This window comes from Bos indicus, chromosome 15 (genome assembly GCF_029378745.1).
Source record: "Bos indicus isolate NIAB-ARS_2022 breed Sahiwal x Tharparkar chromosome 15, NIAB-ARS_B.indTharparkar_mat_pri_1.0, whole genome shotgun sequence".
Taxonomy (NCBI): domain Eukaryota; kingdom Metazoa; phylum Chordata; class Mammalia; order Artiodactyla; family Bovidae; genus Bos; species Bos indicus.
Window position 1 is genome coordinate 59449918 of NC_091774.1, and position 18714 is coordinate 59468631.

General features: G+C 38.7%; 1 protein-coding gene across 8 annotated transcripts in view; it reads left to right on the forward strand.

Moving 5' to 3' along the window:
- The window catches only part of METTL15 (methyltransferase 15, mitochondrial 12S rRNA N4-cytidine), a 217316-nt gene that overhangs the window by 177337 nt on the left and 21265 nt on the right, over positions 1–18714 (forward strand). For 7 of the 8 annotated variants that reach the window (XM_019975441.2, XM_019975445.2, XM_070803980.1 and 4 more), the window contains one exon: positions 1467–1645. In XM_019975441.2, coding sequence (XP_019831000.1) covers positions 1467–1645 — 179 coding nt within the window. Of the gene's footprint in view, positions 1–1466; positions 1646–14269; positions 14346–18714 lie in introns of those variants that run through there. The other variant, XM_070803981.1, reaches the window with a different exon arrangement.

Here is an 18714-nt window from a genome sequence, read left to right on the forward strand (position 1 = left end):
GTTTTATAAGTGCATGAACCCTTAGTTCTCTGAACAATTCTGTGGGATAAGTATTGTTACTTTCGTTTTACAGGTTTGAATTGAGGCTCCAATAGGTACAAATACATAGTATGAGTAGCACAGTTGTGATTCTAATCAAGGTTGATCTGACTCTACAGATTAAACCTGTATCCTTAAAGCCATTATTGAAGGAGCAATGCATGTTGGATGGAAATAGGCCACCTTATAGGATGTTCATTGATCTGGGGGTACCATGGCAGCCATAAAAAATGAATAATAGGATCTGGAAAATAAGGTTACGCACATGCACGCACAGAGAAGGAAAGAGATGGCGGTCATGGCAATGTAGGGGACAAGCCAAGGATAACAGTCAAGTTTTTTTCTGGAGGCACTAGACGTGTTAGAAAGGCTTAGTGTTGTTTTGGTGTTTTGGTTTGTTGCAGTGTTATATTTATGGATTCAGGTGTTTGTTGACAACCCCATTCTGATTGACAGTCAGGTCTTAAAGCTACCATATCTTCATTACTTAAAGTCATTACAGTATGGTACCAACAGTCAATCTAACACAGTAACTACAGGAGCAAGAACTGTACTATTAGCTGCGTAATAGTACAGTTCTTTCTAATAATTAGAAAGCTGTCTTTCTAATAATTAAGATCTCAGCTCACACTTATCATTCCTTGACCCATTTCCCTAAAGTAAAGTATATTGGAATGACCTGACAAAGTGAATATTATTTCTTGTGACTATAATTTATTCTATTTGACCAGAGGTCAAATTGCTTCATCTCCTCCACCTGAAATTGCCATATAGGCCTGTTTAGTGTTGTTTAACTATCAGGTTTTACCCCATGGTGACTTTTGTCATGAGTGTGTACGCCACTATTGTTAACATTTTGAAGTAATATATGGTATTACTGTTAAGGTCATTCTAGTTTTTGTGAGGGAAACTGACCAGCAGCATCTTCTTATTTAGACTTTCTGAATTTAATTTGTACCCTCTTATAAGTAGTAGGTTACTTTACATCCTTACATTTAGTTAAGTTCCTGAGATATAGACTCATTTAATATCAGTAAGCCTTTTAGCTTCTGTACTGAAATAAAAAATTCAAGCAGTAATTTAAATTTGAACAAACTAAATCTAAAATATTTTCCATTATTTTAGTTTAGGAGAAATCTCCATAAGAAATAATAACTTCTTTCTGAACCAGAGGCTAATAAAGTATTTTAACTTTCTGCTGCCCTGGACCTTATTGAATGTCCCACACAGTCCCACTTCCATCATTATGGGTATTTTAAATGAAAAATCTGTTTCATTTGTGTAAGATTTCAGTCTGTGACTTTAAACGCTTCAGAAGCCCTCTTAGACTATGTGTGTATGCCTGACTTGATCTCAGTTCCGTGAAGTTTTACCTCTTATCAATGACAACTGACATCAGTGTACTAACTGACCCTTCTTGTGCCTAGGTACCCTGATATGCCCACTGCAGCGGATGTTGTGAACGCGTTAGATCAACAGGCACTTGCGTCCATCCTGAGAGCATACGGAGAGGAGAAGCACGCCAAGAAAATCGCTTCAGCAATCATTCAAGCACGCGGCCTCTACCCCATCACCAGAACCCAGCAGCTTGCCAGCATTGTTGCAGGTACCCTCATTAATTCTAAACAGTGTCTGAGAGAAGAAAAAATATATATACATATATGCGTATATGTGTGTGTATGTATAAATCCCCTGAAGTCCCAGAGGGATTTATCTGTACTTGATATCATGCAGGGTAGAATCTTGCCTATCCTTCTCTTATGCCAGCTTTTTTTGGTTTTGCAAGCCTCTCCCCTCCAACACCTCTCTCCCACAAACAATTTTTTAAAATATACTGTAGTTTGCTGATTAGTTTAATAATAGAATTTTTTGTTTTTTGCATGAGGTGATTTATCATTTGTGCCTACCAAGGTGAAATGTGGAATGACAGGAGCGGAAGAATTTCTCGATCCATCACAGTAGTTGATAAGCATCCTGTATAAGATCTGACATTACCTCTCTTAGTTTCACATTTCTGCATTTTAATATTTTGGGCAAAAGGAGAATTGCATTGCCCAACTGCTAAAATAAAATCCAGTGACTCATCCATCTATTCTAAACAACCAGCTAACAAAGAGTATGTGATGTATAGGTTATTCTACTTTGTGAATGCTAACTAAATCAGCCTGAGGGGCTTATTGAAACATTTCATCTTTTCTGCTCTTCGCCACTATAAACCTCTTGAACTTAAGTCTAGCTAGGAGGTGCTTTATTATAGCCTTTCTGTTTGAAGCCAAAGTTGTTTCACAGCTGTGTTCCATGATGAAAGTTTTCTAAGACAAAAATACAACTCCTGCAGTTATTTAACAGAATTCCAGTGGTAAATTCTTCATCTTGTTAGACCATCTGAAATCCTACATCATTTTCATTTACCAAAGGTAATAAGATTTTTTTCAAAAGTTCTTAGTAAGTTACTTTAAGTAGCCAAAGAAGGAAAAAAGGGAATACTTATGTAGCTTGTAAAAAGAACCTAGTTTTAGTTGCCTCTATCTTAATATTATTCATAGTTTAAGGAATAAAACAATATAAATTCACTAAGATCAAGATTTAGAGATCCTGTAGCCATTGCTCTATAACATAAGTTAATAAGACTATGTTCTACTTAGCTACTAATCATAAAATATGAAGAGTGGACCAAGTCTTTAATTTTTTGCTATATACCTCAAGGCCCTTTCCTCTTACTATTGAAATTCCTGTAACAAGTAAGGGTAAATTCTTACAGTTATGTGAGCATAAAATATTCCATGATTTTCTCCCCCAAAGCATTTATACCAGCAGATTGACATCAATTCACCCTGTCTTCTGTCCCTTCCCTTCTTCCTACTCCATACGCACTAACACATCTATCTCCACCTTATCCTTTCTGTCATTGACTAGCTGTGTTCTCTGTCTTCCATTTTGGAAAGAAGAGCAGTGAGAAGTCACATTATTTTTTATTAATAAGAAAATCCAAAACTTTCGGTGCTGAAAAACGAGGACTCAGGGTTAGAGGGCATCCTAGAGATCATCCAGTCAAAGAACCTTATCTGATAATTGAAGAAACCAAGTCAAGGGATGGTGAGCAGTATCCTCAGTGGTACAACTTAATCAGTGACAACATCAGATCTAGAATTTGAAAAGTCATGTATTTGAGGCATCATTGAGAATCTGCCTTTAAGAAATTAAGCTAGCTTTTCTGTCTCAGAACTCTAATCTATGAATTTGGGAAAATAACAGTATGGTATTCAATAGAAATTATATGAAGTTGTAGAATAGGAACAATTTAAGTGTTTTCAGAAAAATCGTGTTGTGAAAAGCTTATTTTGGCCAAGACAAATGATATAAACATGAGAATTTTCATGTATGTGTAGGTAAATCCCCATGTTAGGTAAATGCCATTGAAAACTTGAGTGCTTTATAATCCATTTTTATGGCTCAAATCAGCCCATATAATACAACTTTACTGATGATGATATAATTCTTTGGAGAAGGGAAAAACAGAAAAAATTGTTTTCCATTTTGTGCTTATTTATTCAAAAAATATTTTGGGAGAGGCTGCTATATTCCAGGCATTTTACTAAATACTAAAAGTAGAATGAGAAGCAAATCAGAAAGCTTCTATTTCATGAAACTAACAGGCTAATAAGTGATAGAATAAAAACATGGTATTAGAAACTTGTACTTATAGTTGTAACACTCTTATTTATTGTAATTTTAAGTTATGATTGTGTGGCTCATAGAAAAAGTTGATTCAAGTGGAGAATTATAGAACATATATATGTGTGTGTGTGTGTGTGTGTGTGTGTGTTACATAAACCATACCTTACATAACCACACCTGTGGCATATATTCTATAAGCTCTAATTTTGCTTTTATTAAAATTAAATAAGAATTTAAAGAGACTACCAAAGCAATCTGAATGAGCACATTTTCTTGATTTTCATTATTTTTGTCTTAATAATTACCTCACCCACATCTAATTTGATTGCATTTGTACATGACTTACCTTTATAAGAGAAAAGTTTCCAAAGTCTCCAACTTAGTATCCATAGAAACAGCAGCTGTGTTTCCTTTTGTATTCGTATTTTACCCATTCATGTGATATTTCATTAAATTATGTATTAACAATAGTAAGTGTCCTGGGCTGTAAGCAAACAGTTCTATGGTTCTTTTGGTGGGAGCAGGACTATATGGAACACTGGAGAGTAGAATGCAATTTGTTTAGTAGAGAAAGGGATTAATCTGTGAAGTCCTTTAAACAGAAGTCCCTTAAGAGAGCTGCTTCATAAAGGAAATACAGGAAGCAATGGAGAGCCCAAGAAGTTTCCCGTATTAGTTTCATAGTGCTGCTATAACAAAGCACCACACACTACATGGCTTAAAACAACAAAGTTATTCTTTCACAGTCCTGGAAGGCAGAAGTCCAAAACCAAAGTATCAGCAGAGCTCTGGGGAAGAATGTTTCCTTGACTCTTCCTAGTTTCTGGGAGTTGCCAACAGTCCTTGGTGATCCTTGGCTTGTAGATGCATCACTAAATCTACAGGCCACACCATCATCACATGGTGTTCTTGTGCATCTGTCTTTGTGTCCAACTTTCCTTTATTATAAGGACATCAGTCATGTTTGATACAGGGCCTACCCTAATCCAGTACACACTCATCTTATCTTGATTGTCTCTGCAAAATTCTTATTTCCAAATAAAGTCACATTCACAGGGTTCTGGTGGACATGAACTCTGGGGGACACTGTTCAACCTAGTACAGTTCCTAAGCAATATCTTTATTTAACAAACCTGTATTTTATCAGGCTATAATGTGCAGGATTATATTTGAATGTCTTTTCTGGTTCTTCATAAATTCATGCTAAATATGTTCAATATTATCAAGCACTTTGGGAAATATGCCAGTGTTCCTGACACATAGTAAAACCCATATATGGATGAACATTTAAATTGCTTCCTTTGCTTTCAAAAAACTAATAATCTATCACAACAAGAAAGACCACCACTCTTCTAATCACAATATACTTAGGGAATTATATAATAATTCAAGTGATTAAGCTGTATTTATAAAACCTGAAGCCTAGTGCCATTGGTAGTACAAATAACTACAGTTTGAGTATTTTCCCAATCATGGGAGTTCCAGAAGACAGATTTGGGGCTTTCAGTTGGGCAGAACACTTACAACTACCATGAATTACTTTGTAAATTACCAAGTCAGTAATTTGTAAGATAATTCCAAAAACAACCTGAAGGACTTCACTGATTATACACACTATTTAAAACTCGTAGCCAGGAATTTTCATGTAAATAACACATATACAGTTGTTCCCTCCACTAAAGTTCCCTACACCTACCCTTTCCTGTGGCTAATGTCAGCTCTTCCTTTTGAGCTTAGTTGAAATGTCACTTCCTTTAGGAATTTTTTTCCAGTCCTACACAAATTAGTTGAGATTCTCTCCTTTTTGCTCCCATAGCACTGCATTAGCTTGTCGTAGCGTTTGTGCTGTTCTTGTCTCTTGCTTACTATTTATCTTTTCCCCTGGACTTATACTGTCTAATATAGTTGCCACTAGCCACATCTGTCTGTCGAGCTCTTGAAATGTGGTTGCTCTAATTTGAGAAGTGTCCTATATGCAAAATACACACAAATTTGGGGGCTTAGTTTGAATAAAGAATTTAACATCTCAAAAAATTTTATGTGCATTATATGTTGAAATGAAAAAAATGAATCTCCCATACCAAAACGGTCTAACATTAATACTAAAATACTCAGGTAAATTAGAAAATACACATTGCCCTCCTTGGGATACTCTGAAAAAAAAATACTCATACAATAGTTTTACTAATTAAGAATCTTTAAAGATGAGAAATGGTACATATAAAATTACTCAAGCTCTTCAGGAAAAAGATTTATGCATTTAATTTTGACAAAATGGCCATGGCCTAGATTTTGCAGATTAATGTATATTCGATTTGTGTAGGCTTAAAAATGATTTTGGCTCTGGATATCTCTGAATTAAAAAAAAAGTCTGATTATTTTCCTCAATAAACTGCTCATATTTCATACAGAGCTATTCTTAATTCCATTTCTCTTTCAATTCTCTGGATACATCAAAGGGGAAAAAAATGACCATTTAATCTTAACTATTAAATTTAGTTTAATGTAAAGATCTTAGTTCAAGTCCTGGTTCTACAACTTGCTTTCTGTGTAAACTTGAACAGTTCTACGCTGCATCTTTCTCATCTTGAAATGGAAGTAAATAATATTTATGGTGAAAGTGAATAATATTTATGATGATCGTCTTTATTTTTGTTTAGCCAATGTTAATCCTATTAATCATATTTTACTTTAATGAATATTGAAGTTCACTTGGAGTTTCCAAGCTCATGCAAAAATCAGAGAAATATACTGATCACTTTTCAGGTCATTGGGATTTGGATTCAAATTCACAAAATGTATAATTAATGCATTGATTATCAAACATTGACAGAAGACTTATACTATCAATTTTCAATGGGAAAAGGGGGGTGGGAAGAAGCTTTTTAGATATGTCTAATCCTTATTGATTAAACATATAGACATTATTCCCTGGCTAACTCTATGATGTAACTTTTATTCTGACTCGTGTACTGGGTACATGGCCAGAGCTTAATGATTGCTTGTTGAACAAATAAATCAATAAAAAGATGTGTACATTCTCGGCCAAAGTAAAATAAAAATTCAGGAAAAACAATTATAAATTGTTAGCTATTACTGAGAATCAATTGTACTCTGCCCTTCAGTTTGAAGAGCAGGGAACCTAAGCATCAAAGTCCTCAGTATCAGTTAAAGCAGCTTCAGGGATAGGTGAGACTCCCTAGGACATGGCATCAAAAATCCTCAAGTTCTATTTCTGTTTCTGCAGTTTATTAGATTTGTGAACTTAAATAAGTCACTTATCTTATCTGATACTTATTTTCTTGTCTGGAAGAGAGGGATAGCTAATTCCTAATATGACCAATAAAGGAGATCATATTTGGAAAGTTCTCTGTGGCTCAGACAGTAAAGCGTCTGCCTGCAATGTGGGAGACCTGGGTTTGATCCCTGGGTTGGGAAGATCCCCTGGAGAAGGAAATGGCAACCCACTCCAGTACTCTTGCCTGGAAAATTCCGTGGACAGAGGAGCTTTGTAGGCTACAGTCCATGGGGTCACAAAGAGTCGGACACGACTGAGAGACTTCACTTCACCTCACTGTGAATTTTAAAGTGTAAATACACTTTTAAGCATTTTATTCTCTTTGTCCAGTACTTGGATGATCCAGAGAGCAAATAAGTGCACTAGTTAGAACCCTGAGTGTGGTCTTCTACCCTGGAATTCCTGTCCACAGGCAAATCACAGTGTGATTCCAAGCTATTTTTTCTTTAGAGGTTACATGAGAAGGTATATGAGTTTTATAAAGAATAGTCATTCTTTTTTCCATTGGTACATGTAAGGTATATCTTTCCACAGTAGCATTGGTGGCTTAGGCCTCAACTTGCCTTTGAAATCACTACCTTTTCCCAGCAAAATTTTGTTAATTCAGAGAGAAATTTTAAAAGTAAAAAATAAAGCATTCATTAAGAAACGCATCACCATCAAATTTTAGTGGAATATAAACTGTTTCCTGATGAAGCTAATCAGACTGGTTTGCCATTCCTTTGTTGTTTTAATAGCCTACATGTTGCTTCCTCCTTCTTTCCCAAAAAGCACTCTTTTTAGTAATGTTGCCATAATAAGAAATAAACAAAGATGTCCAAGAGTTCAATTATGATGATAGTAAAAAATGGTATGGTCAAACCTACAGTCGAATTTGGATGGTTTGCCATTGAGTCATAGTTGTCTTTGCTGCTGCCTATGATAATGCATTTATTCTTCTGTCATTTTAAATTTCTTGAGTTCAATCTGTTATACCCTGTGTGTATTGGTATGGTAACTTCATGCCAGCTAAATTATCAAATGACATTTCATAAGTAAACTTATTTCTTATTTTAATAAGTAATCTTTCCCAGAGACATTCTGTACAAGAAGTTCAACTCAGAAGAGAATGAAATGAAATGTGGGAAGAAAAAAAAAAGAAGGGAAACCTGAAAATCTTCCTTCTAAAAAATCTGGTTATGCTCAGTTTGAAGTACCAAATAGGATGTAGGAAATGCTAATCCCAAGTGACTGTGGCCTAATCCTAATTTAATAATGCTGCTGCTGCTGCTGCTGCTAAGTCGCTTGAGTCTTGTCCAGCTCTGTGCAACCCCATAGATGGCAGCCCACCAGGCTCCGCCGTCCCTGGGATCCTCCAGGCAAGAACACTGGAGTGGGTTGCCATTTCCTTCTCCAGTGCATGAAAGTGAAGTTGCTCAGTCATGTCTGACTCTTCGCGACCCCATGGACTGCAGCCTACCAGACTCCATCCATGGGATTCTCCAGGCAAGAGTACTGGAGTTGGGTGCCATTGCCTTCTCCAGTAATAATGCTGGCTAACACTTTTTGAACCAATACTAGGCACTAAATTATTTTCGGTTATTAACTCAGTCCTCATGACTACCTATAAGGCAAGTACTATTTTTATCCCCATTTTACAGATGAGGAACTAAAAACACAAAGAGGCTAGATAGGTTGTCTCTTGTCAAGTGGAGCTGGAATTGAAAGCTAGTAATCTCTCTCTGGAGGCTTCCCAGGTAGCTCTAGCAGTAAAGAACCCATCTGCCAGTGCAAGAGATGTAGAAAGATGAAGGTTCTATCCCTGGGTTGGGAAGATTCTCTGGAGGAAGAAATAGAAAACTACTCCAGTATTCTTGCCTAAAACATCCCATGGAGAGAGGAGCCTGGTGTGCTACAGTCCATGGGGTCACTAAGAGTCAGACGTGGCTGAGCACAGGCACACAGACAATTTCACTCTAGACCCTGTACTCTTATGTACAACACTACTCTAAATCCCTTTCTCATGATAGGGCACAGCATGAATTTTCAGTGGAGAACACTGATAGCTCAGTCTTCCAGGATCTCATATACTCATATAGGAAATAGTCATATAAGCAACTCACTCTGTCACCCTGTAATAAATGATATGGATAACAGAGTCAAAAACAAAAGGATATGGAAATACAGAGAAGGGAGCAACTGATTTTAATGTGCTTTTAGAGGGTTTGGGTAGAAGTTACAGACAAAGAGACCTTTGAATTGAACCTTTTAAGAGGGAGAGTGATGGTTATTTATAGAAAAGACCCTGTCACACAGTAGAAACTTATTAATTACAGAAATGAAAAAAAAAATCAATAAATAAATGAAGCAGGTAAGATTTCAGGGAGCTGTGAGGAATAGAAAACGGACAACTCATGGTCCTGTCCCAGGACCCAGCACACTTATAATCCCTGGAATTCTTCATTATCTTGAGATCTTCTATCCTAAATGTGACCTTGAATTAAGTCAGATTCTTTATTTAGAATAACCAAGTCCTCATGGTTTTCCTGATTATGGCAGAATTTTAGACTGCTTCTAGGGTATGAGAGAAGGGAAATGTGTCCTTTTACATCCTTACTCCATTTCTTACTGTTTTATACTCTGTATACTTTTGCAAGTGAAAATTAAGTCATGTCTAAGTCATGTCCAACTCTTGTGATCCCATGGACTGAAGCCTGCCAGCCAGGCTGTATATAGGCAGGCTAAATCCCATCTGTCTATGGGATTTCCTAGGCAAGAATACTGGAGTGGGTTGCCATTTCCTTCTCCAGAGGATCTTCCTAGCCCATTGCAGGCAGTCTCCTGCATTGCAGGTGGATTCTTACGTACTGAGCCAGACTGTTCTTGGTTCCTGGCTAATTTGATTTCTTTCAAGTGCTATACCTAGCTAACTGTGGCTAGCCTTACTTAGTCCTGACCAGCTTCTACTTCATCTTTTATCATTCTGGGCCCAATTTTCTTACTCTTTCATCTTTACTTCACTACCATAGGTATCTTTCATTTTGCATCTTTAACTCTTCACATGGAATATTGCTTTTATCCATTTCCTTGGGAATCTTGGGATACCACCCCACCCCACCAAGGTCCAATTTTTATTACCACCTACTGCCCAAGTCTCAATTTTCCTGATTCTTAATTCCTTACTCTGTCACACTGCTGCTGCTGCTAAGTCACTTCAATTGTGTCCGACTCTGTGCGACCCCATAGATGGCTGTCACTCTGTCACTAATTGGCTGCTATTCAAGACAAGTCAATTTTCACTCTGGTCTGTTTTATTTTCTTACAAAAGATGGGTGTATTAGACCTCCCCCACAATCCCTAAGGTTTTATGAAACTATAACAGACATTTTCCTAGCCCACAGTGTGGATACTTCAGAAATACCTTTGAATTATTTCTAAGTTACCTCCCCCCAATTTGATCAGTTTTAAAATTCTGTCCTGATCCTCACTGGTGATTGACTTCTCTCCTTTTCCATACCTATCAGGACCACTGTTTATCCCTTATTTAGATTATTACAATAACCTCCTTAAAGATCTACCAGCATTTATTTTCCTCACTCAAATCCATCTTACACATATTTTGGAGTGTCCATCCAGCCTACATCCTCTTTCCTTGCAATTGCATAGGTCCCTACCAACTCCCAATACCTGATAACAAAAAGGTAAAACCTGTGTAGCCATGTTCATTGATTACCCTTGAAGCAACTGATTATAAAGAGTCATGTAAATTAGATACGTCTCTCAAATTTTGAACCATGAAGACCAGAATCTATAATTATATGGTATTGGGAATGAAGAATTAGGGCCAGATTTGCATCTTTTTCAATCAAGAACAAGGTGAAAGCCGTAATTAGGAGAATTGGGAATCAAGAACAGAGTGAAGAAAATTAGTTTGCAGAAATAATAGACATCCAGAAAATGGAGATGTTCAGAGATATACACACACAAATCCATGTACAAATGTGTGGAAAGAATGCTTGTCTGTAAGCTTTTCAGTTCTCTTAAGGTTTACTGCTATTCCCTACAGTTGACTTCCTGTGATTCATGAGTGTGAGTGAGTGAGTGAGTGTGAAGTCGCTCAGTCGTGTCCGACTCTTTGCGACCCCATGGACTATAGCCTACCAGGCTCCTCAGTCCATGGAGTTTTCCAGGCAAGAGTACTGGAGTGGGTTGCCATTTCCTTCTCCAGGGGATCTTCCCAACCCAGGGATTGGATCTTCCCAACCCGCTTTGCAGGCAGACGCTTTACTGTCTGAGCTACCAGGGAAGCCCCCTGTGATTCATACATTTCCTTTTAATAATTGTTTTTTATTTGAGTGGACTTTGTCCCATTCTTTAACATCCAGTCAACCCCCTAGGACATCATGGCTTTACTAATCATGTCATTTACTTGTTCAAAAACTTTTCAGTGGCTATCCTTTGCTCACGTGTTTAATCCCAGACTCCCAAACTTGATATATTTGGGTCCATTCTGTAGTCTAGAACATTCTTTTCACACCTCTCTAATTATCCTATGTATTCCTGCCTAAATGTTCTGTCCTTTTTCCTCCAAACATGGTTTTTTCCTCCAAAAAATAAAAAGTTCTCCTTCCATCTCCACTGGTTTAAAACCTGTCTACCATTAAAGCCCAACTTAAATGATACTTTATATTTTTCATGATTCCATCCTTGATCGCCCAACTTGGTCTTTGATTTAAACTACTATAGCAGCTTGTTCATCTTTTAACTTCTTCATAACAGTGTGGCATGACTGGAGAATACAGGCTTTCAAATCAGAACTACATTCAACCCTGGGTTTTGCTATTTAACAGTTGTATAACTTTGCCAAGTTGTTTAATCTTTCTAGGCCTTAGAGAAATAGGTATTAAGCAAATAATCATGTAAATAAACAAATAATTATAAATTGTATAAGTGTTATGAAGAAAACAGATAGGGTTTAGTGTTAACCTACATGGTTTAGTATAATTGTACAAAGTTTGCAGTTGGTGCTAGTGGTAAAGAACCTGTCTGCCAGTGCAGGAGACTTAAGAGTCACAGGTTTGATCCCTGAGTCGGGAAGATCCCCTGGAGGATGGCATGGCAACCCACTCCAGGATTCTTGCCTGGAGAATCCCATGCCAGAGGAGCCAAGAAGACTCAAGTCAATAGAGTCGCAAAGACTGAAGCGACTTAACACACACAAGGCTTACGGAGAGTACAGTAGGGGGCCCTAGCCTGGTTAGGGGTTTTAGGAAGGCTTCCCTGAAGAAGTAGCCTTTACACAAATCTAAAAGAATAAGCAGCCAAGTGACAATTCTAGGAGAAGCATTCTCAAGACAAAGAAACTAAGCAATAACAAAGGCCCTGAGGCCCTGCTGTATCCTTCTCCATCACTAGTATTTTCTCTTCTCCTCTCTGGGGTGTTGCTTCACTCAGTCCCAGTTTTTTGTTTGTTTGTTTTTAATTTCATATTTCATATCACGATTTGTGTTCTATTAGTAAGTTTAATTCTCATTGCCCTATCTCTTTGTGACATTTTATAGCATAATCTCAATAACTGCAAGCGTCAGTTTAGTCTGTCTGTTAGCTATACCACTCTGGTGGTTGACTAACCTTTGCTGCTAAAACATTAGAATGTGACATAGACTAGGATAAGCACTGCTTTTTTAATTCTAGTATTTTTTTATTCTTTCCTTTTGATGATTTCCCTTTTCTTTTGGTAATTTTTTAAAAGATATAAACTGAAGTAAAAGTCTCTCTCTCAGTTGTGTCCAGCTCTTTGTGACCCCATGAACTGTAGCCTGCCAGGCTCCTCTGTCTGTGGAATTATTCAGGCAAGAATACTGGAGTGGGTAACAATGCCTTTCTCCAGGGGATCTTCCCAACCCTGGGATTGAACCCAGGTCTTCTCATCACAGGCAGATTCTTTACTGTCTGAGCCATCAAGGGACGCCCTGTGGGATATTGACATCTGAGCAAATAATTCTACATGAGTCTTTCAGTACTAATTTTTCTTCCTTTCCTTGTGCCTTAAATGCTGTTGTTTGCTAGGAGTTCAATCCTTCATTCTTTTCTCACTGTACGTGTAATGCTGGACAAACCCGTCCATTTCTACAGACCTGACATCATCCATATGCCCATGTACAGCTCAAATCTCTTCTGAACTCTAGACCCATATTTGTCACTACTGTCTGAACATATCAACTATTTACCCCACAAGCATATGAAGTTCAGCTTTCCAATCTCATCTTGCTTACACTGACCATGCCCTTTTTCTGTTTCTAATGCACCTAATCACATTTACTCAAAAGCCCAAATCAGAACCTTCAAATCAACCTTAATTTGAAGAGAAATGGTGTATCACTAAAACTTCTAAATTCTGCCTCCTAAAATCATTATGTTCCTTTCTACCCCAATTTCCACTGTTGCTGCTTTATTATATGCCTTTATTATCTTTGCCAGAATATTCACCATAGTCTTCTAACTGGAATCTATACCTTCTGTGTCTCCAGTCCCCACCATCCCAACCTCTACCAGAATTATATTTATAAAATACAAATCTCCTACTATCACACATCTCCTTAAAATCCTTAGTAGGTTCCCTATTATCTGTAGGACAGAACCTAAACTCCTAACATGAAAAACAAGTCTCTTCATGATCTGGCTTCTGCCTGTTTTTTTTTTAAAGTAATTTCTTCACCACCTTCTCCACTCTGCCTCCCCCTCCATCCCACACCCAATGCACTCTATGTCTACACCAAATTGCTTACCATTCATGGTCCTAGAACTCACTTTATGCTTTCACACTTTTCTCCTTTTGTATGTGATCTTTCTCTGCAAGATATGTTGTTCCTCATTTCTCCTTCCACTCAAAAACAGAAAAAAAAATTGTCTGCTTCTTTCAAGACTAGACATTATTTTGGATCCTTTCGGAACTTTTCTTTTTACTGTCCTCCTGAGGTTGCTTACTTGCCACATGAGCATTTACTTCATTACACTCTGTCTTCCTCATAACCTGCCTGAACTCTTTGAATGTAGAGTAACCGTATCTAAGTTTCCAGAGCAGCCTCAGCACTCATCTTCTGGGAACTGGTTTAAAGGATAAATGAATGGGTTAGAGGAGGCAGGAACTATTCAATCAGGTAGATTTGAAGTGACTCTGTCATCTAAATTTGTAAATTTGGGCATTTATTACCTTCTCTGAATTGATGTTTCTTAATCTGAAAATCTCTTCCTGGCTGCTCCGGCAAAGCACAGCTGCTGCTCCTTACTTTGGAAGAGAGGTATTGGGAAGAGATACCCCACATCCAAGGTAAGAGAAACCCAAATAAGATGGTGGGTGTTGCAAGAAGGGATCAGAGGGCAGACACACTAAAATCATAATCACAGAAAACTGGTCAATCTAATCACACTAGGATCACAGCCTAGTCTAACTCAATGAAACTAAGCCATGCCCTGTGGGGCCACCCAAGACGGGCAGGTCATGGTGGAGAGGTCTGACAGAATGTGGTCCACTGGAGAAGGGAATGGCAAACCACTTCAGTATTCTTGCCTTGAGAACTCCAAGAACAGTATGAAAAGGCAAAATGATTGGATACTGAAAGAGGAACTCCCCAGGTCGTTAGGTGGCCAATATGCTACTGGAGATCAGTGGAGAAATAACTCCAGAAAGAATGAAGGGATGGAGCCAAAGTGAAAACAATACCCAGTTGTGGATGTGACTGGTGTTAGAAGCAAGGTCCGATGCTGTAAAGAGCAATATTGTATAGGAATGTCAGGTCCATGAATCAAGGCAAATTGGAAGTGGTCAAACAAAAGATGGCAAGAGTGAACGTTGACATTCTAGGAATCAGCGAACTGAAATGGACTGGAATGGGTGAATTTAACTCAGATGACCATTATATCTACTACTGCAGGCAGAAATCCCTCAGAAAAAATGGAGTAGCCATCATGGTCAACAAAAGAGTTTGAAATGCAGTACTTGGATGCAAACTCAAAAATGACAGAATGATCTCTGTTTGTTTCCAAGGCAAACCATTCAGTATCACGGTAATCCAAGTCTATGCCCCAACCAGTAACGCTGAAGAAGCTGAAGTTGAACGGTTCTATGAAGACCTGCAAGACCTTTTAGAACTAACACCCCAAAAAGATGTCCTTTTCATTATAGGGGACTGGAATGCAAAGGTAGGAAGTCAAAAAACACCTGGAGTAACAGGCAAATTTGGCCTTGGAATATGGAATGAAGCAGGGCAAAGACTAATAGAGTTTTGCCAAGAGAATGCACTGGTCATAGCAAACACCCTCTTCCAACAACACAAGAGAAGACTCTACACATGGACATCACCAGATGGTCAACATCAAAATCAGATTGATTATATTCTTTGCTTCCAAAGATGGAGAAGCTCTATACAGTCAGCAAAAACAAGACCAGAAGCTGACTGTGGCTCAGACCATGAACTCCTTATTGCCAAATTCAGACTTAAATTGAAGAAAGTAGGGAAAACCACTAGACTATTCAGGTATGACCTAAATCAAATCCCTTATGATTATACAGTGGAAGTGAGAAGTAGATTTAAGGGCCCAGATCTGATAGATAGAATACCTGATGAACTATGGACTGAGGTTTGTGACCTTGTACAGGAGACAGGGATCAAGACCATCCCCATGGAAAAGAAATGCAAAAAAGCAAAATGGCTGTCTGGGGAGGCCTTACAAATAGCTGTGAAAAGAAGAGAAGTGCAAAGCAAAGGAGAAAAGGAAAGATATAAGCATCTGAATGCAGAGTTCCAAACAATAGCAAGGAGAGATAAGAAAGCCTTCTTCAGCGATCAATGCAAAGAAACAGAGGAAAACAACAGAATGGGAAAGACTAGAGATCTCTTCAAGAAAATTAGAGATACCAAGGGAACATTTCATGCAAACATGGGCTCGATAAAGGACAGAAATGGTATGGACCTAACAGAAGCAGAAGATATTAAGAAGAGGTGGCTAGAATACACAGAACAACTGTACAAAAAAGATCTTCATGACCAAGATAATCACGATGGTATGATCACTCACCTAGAGCCAGACATCCTGGAATGTGAAGTCAAGTGGGCCTTAGAAAGCATCACTACGAACACAGCTAGTGGATGTGATAGAATTCCAGTTGAGCTATTTCTGGATGATGATGCTGTGAAAGTGCTGTACTCAATATGCCAGCAAATTTGGAAAACTTAGCAGTGGCCACAGGACTGGAAAAGGTCAGTTTTCGTTCCAATCCCAAAGAAAGGTAATGCCAAAGAATTCTCAATGCTAAGTTGCTTCAGTCGTGTCCGACTCTGTGCAACCCGATAGACGGCAGCCCACCAGGCTCCCTCGTCCCTGGGATTCTCCAGGCGAGAACTCTGGAGTGGGTTCCATTTGCACTCATCTCACATACTAGTAAAGTAATGCTCAAAATTCTCCAAGCCAGGCTTCAGCAATACATGAACCGTGAACTTCCAGATGTTCAAGCTGGTTTTAGAAAAGGCAGAGGAACCAGAGATCCAATTGCCAACGTCTGCTGGATCATGGGAAAAACAAGAGAGTTCCAGAAAAACATCTATTTCTGCTTTATTGACTATGCCAAAGCCTTTGACTGTGTGGATCACAATAAACTGTGGAAAATTCTGAAAGAGATGGGAATACCGGACCACTTGACCTGCCTCTTGAAAAACCTATATGCAGGTCAGAAAGCAACAGTTAGAACTGGACACGGAACAACAGACTGGTTCCAAATAGGAAAAGGAGTATGTCAAGGCTGTATATTGTCACCCTGCTTATTTAACTTCTATGCAGAGTACATCATGAGAAGCACTGGGCTGGAGGAAGCACAAGCTGGAATCAAGATTGCCAGGAGAAATATCAATAACCTCAGATATGCAGATGACACCACCCTTATGGCAGAAAGTGGAGAGGAACTAAAAGGCCCCTTGATGAAAGTGAAAGAGGAGAGTGAAAAAGTTGGCTTAAAGCTCAACATTCAGAAAACAAAGATCATGACATCTGGTCCCATCACTTCATGGGAAATAGATGGGGAAACAGTGGAAACAGCGTCAGACTATTTTTCTGGGCTCCAAAATCACTGCCAATGGTGACTGCAGCCATGAAATTAAAAGACGCTTACTCCTTGGAAGAAAAGTTATGACCAACCTCTGCTGCTGCTGCTGCTAAGTCACTTCAATCGTGTCCGACTCTGTGCAACCCCATAGGTGGCAGCCCTCCAGGCTCCACCATCCCTGGGATTCTCCAAGCAAGAACACTGGAGTGGGTTGCCATTTCCTTCTCCAATGCATGAAAGTAAAAAGTGAAAGTGAAGTTGATCAGTCATGTCTGACTCCCATAGCATATTAAAAAGCAGAGACATTACTTTGCCAACAAATGTCCGTCTAGTCAAGGCTATGGTTTTTCCTGTGGTCATGTATAGATGTGAGACTTGGACTGTGAAGAAGCCTGAGCGCTGAAGAATTGATGCTTTTGAACTGTGGTGTTGGAGAAGACTCTTGAGAGTCCCTTGGACTGCAAGGAGATCCAACCATTCTGAAGGAGATCAGCCCTGGGTGTTCTTTGGAAAGAATGATGCTGAAGCTGAAACTCCAGTACTTTGGCCACCTCATGCGAAGAGTTGACTCATGGGAAAAGACCCTGATGCTGGGAGGGATTGGGGGCAGGAGGAGATGGGGTCAACAGAGGATGAGATGGATGGATGGCATCACCAACTCGTTGGACATGAGTTTGGGTAAACTCCGGGAGTTGGCGATGGACAGGGAGGCCTGGCATGCTCCAAATCATAGGGTCGCAAAGAGTCTGATACGACTTAGCGACTGAACTGAACTGAACTGAATCTGAAAATATAAATTATAGGAACTACCTCACAGAATTCTTGGATAACTGAAGCAGACAATATATTTTAAATACCCAATGAAGACTGATCTCTAGTAGACTTTTTTTTTTTTTTACTTTTGTTGAATGAACACATAAAAATGAGTGAGTGAGCAGGTATTGAGTGGTGAAATGCATTTGAATGAATAGAACAAATGCTGAAAAAATTTTATAATGGATTCACCAGTAGAGATTTCCTACACATGCAGCAGCTGTCTCACTTTTTGAAGGGATGGTTAAGATGTCAGCAGGCAGAGATGTTACAGTCATCAAGCTAGGAACCTGAAGCTTGAGAAGCAGTGTTAGAAAAGACCAAGAGTGGAGAAAGCATCCCTTTTTTCTTGAAAACATTTCCTGCTGTTACTTTACCTTCCCCCTGGCCCTCTTTTCTTCATCACATCAAAGAACTCTAAAGATGGGCTGACTGCCAATTCATTCAGTATGCATGAGAATCTCATTAACCAGGTGACAAGCTAGCCCTGACATAATTAGCTCTAGGCTTGGATTTTAAAGAATGTTATTGTTGTTGTTGTTGTTTAGTCACTAAGTCATGTCTAATTCTTTGCCACCCCATGGGCTGCAGCACACCAGGCTTCCTTGTTCTTCACTGTCTCCCAGAGTTTGCTCAAACTAATGTCCGTTGAGTTGGTGATGGCATCCAACCGTCTCATCATCTGTTGGCCTCTTCTCCTGCCCTCAGTTTTTCCCAGCATCAGGGTCTTTTCCAGTAATTCGTCTCTTTGCATCAAAGTGTTGGAGCTTTAGCATCAGCATCAGTCTTTCCAGTGGAGAGAATGTGG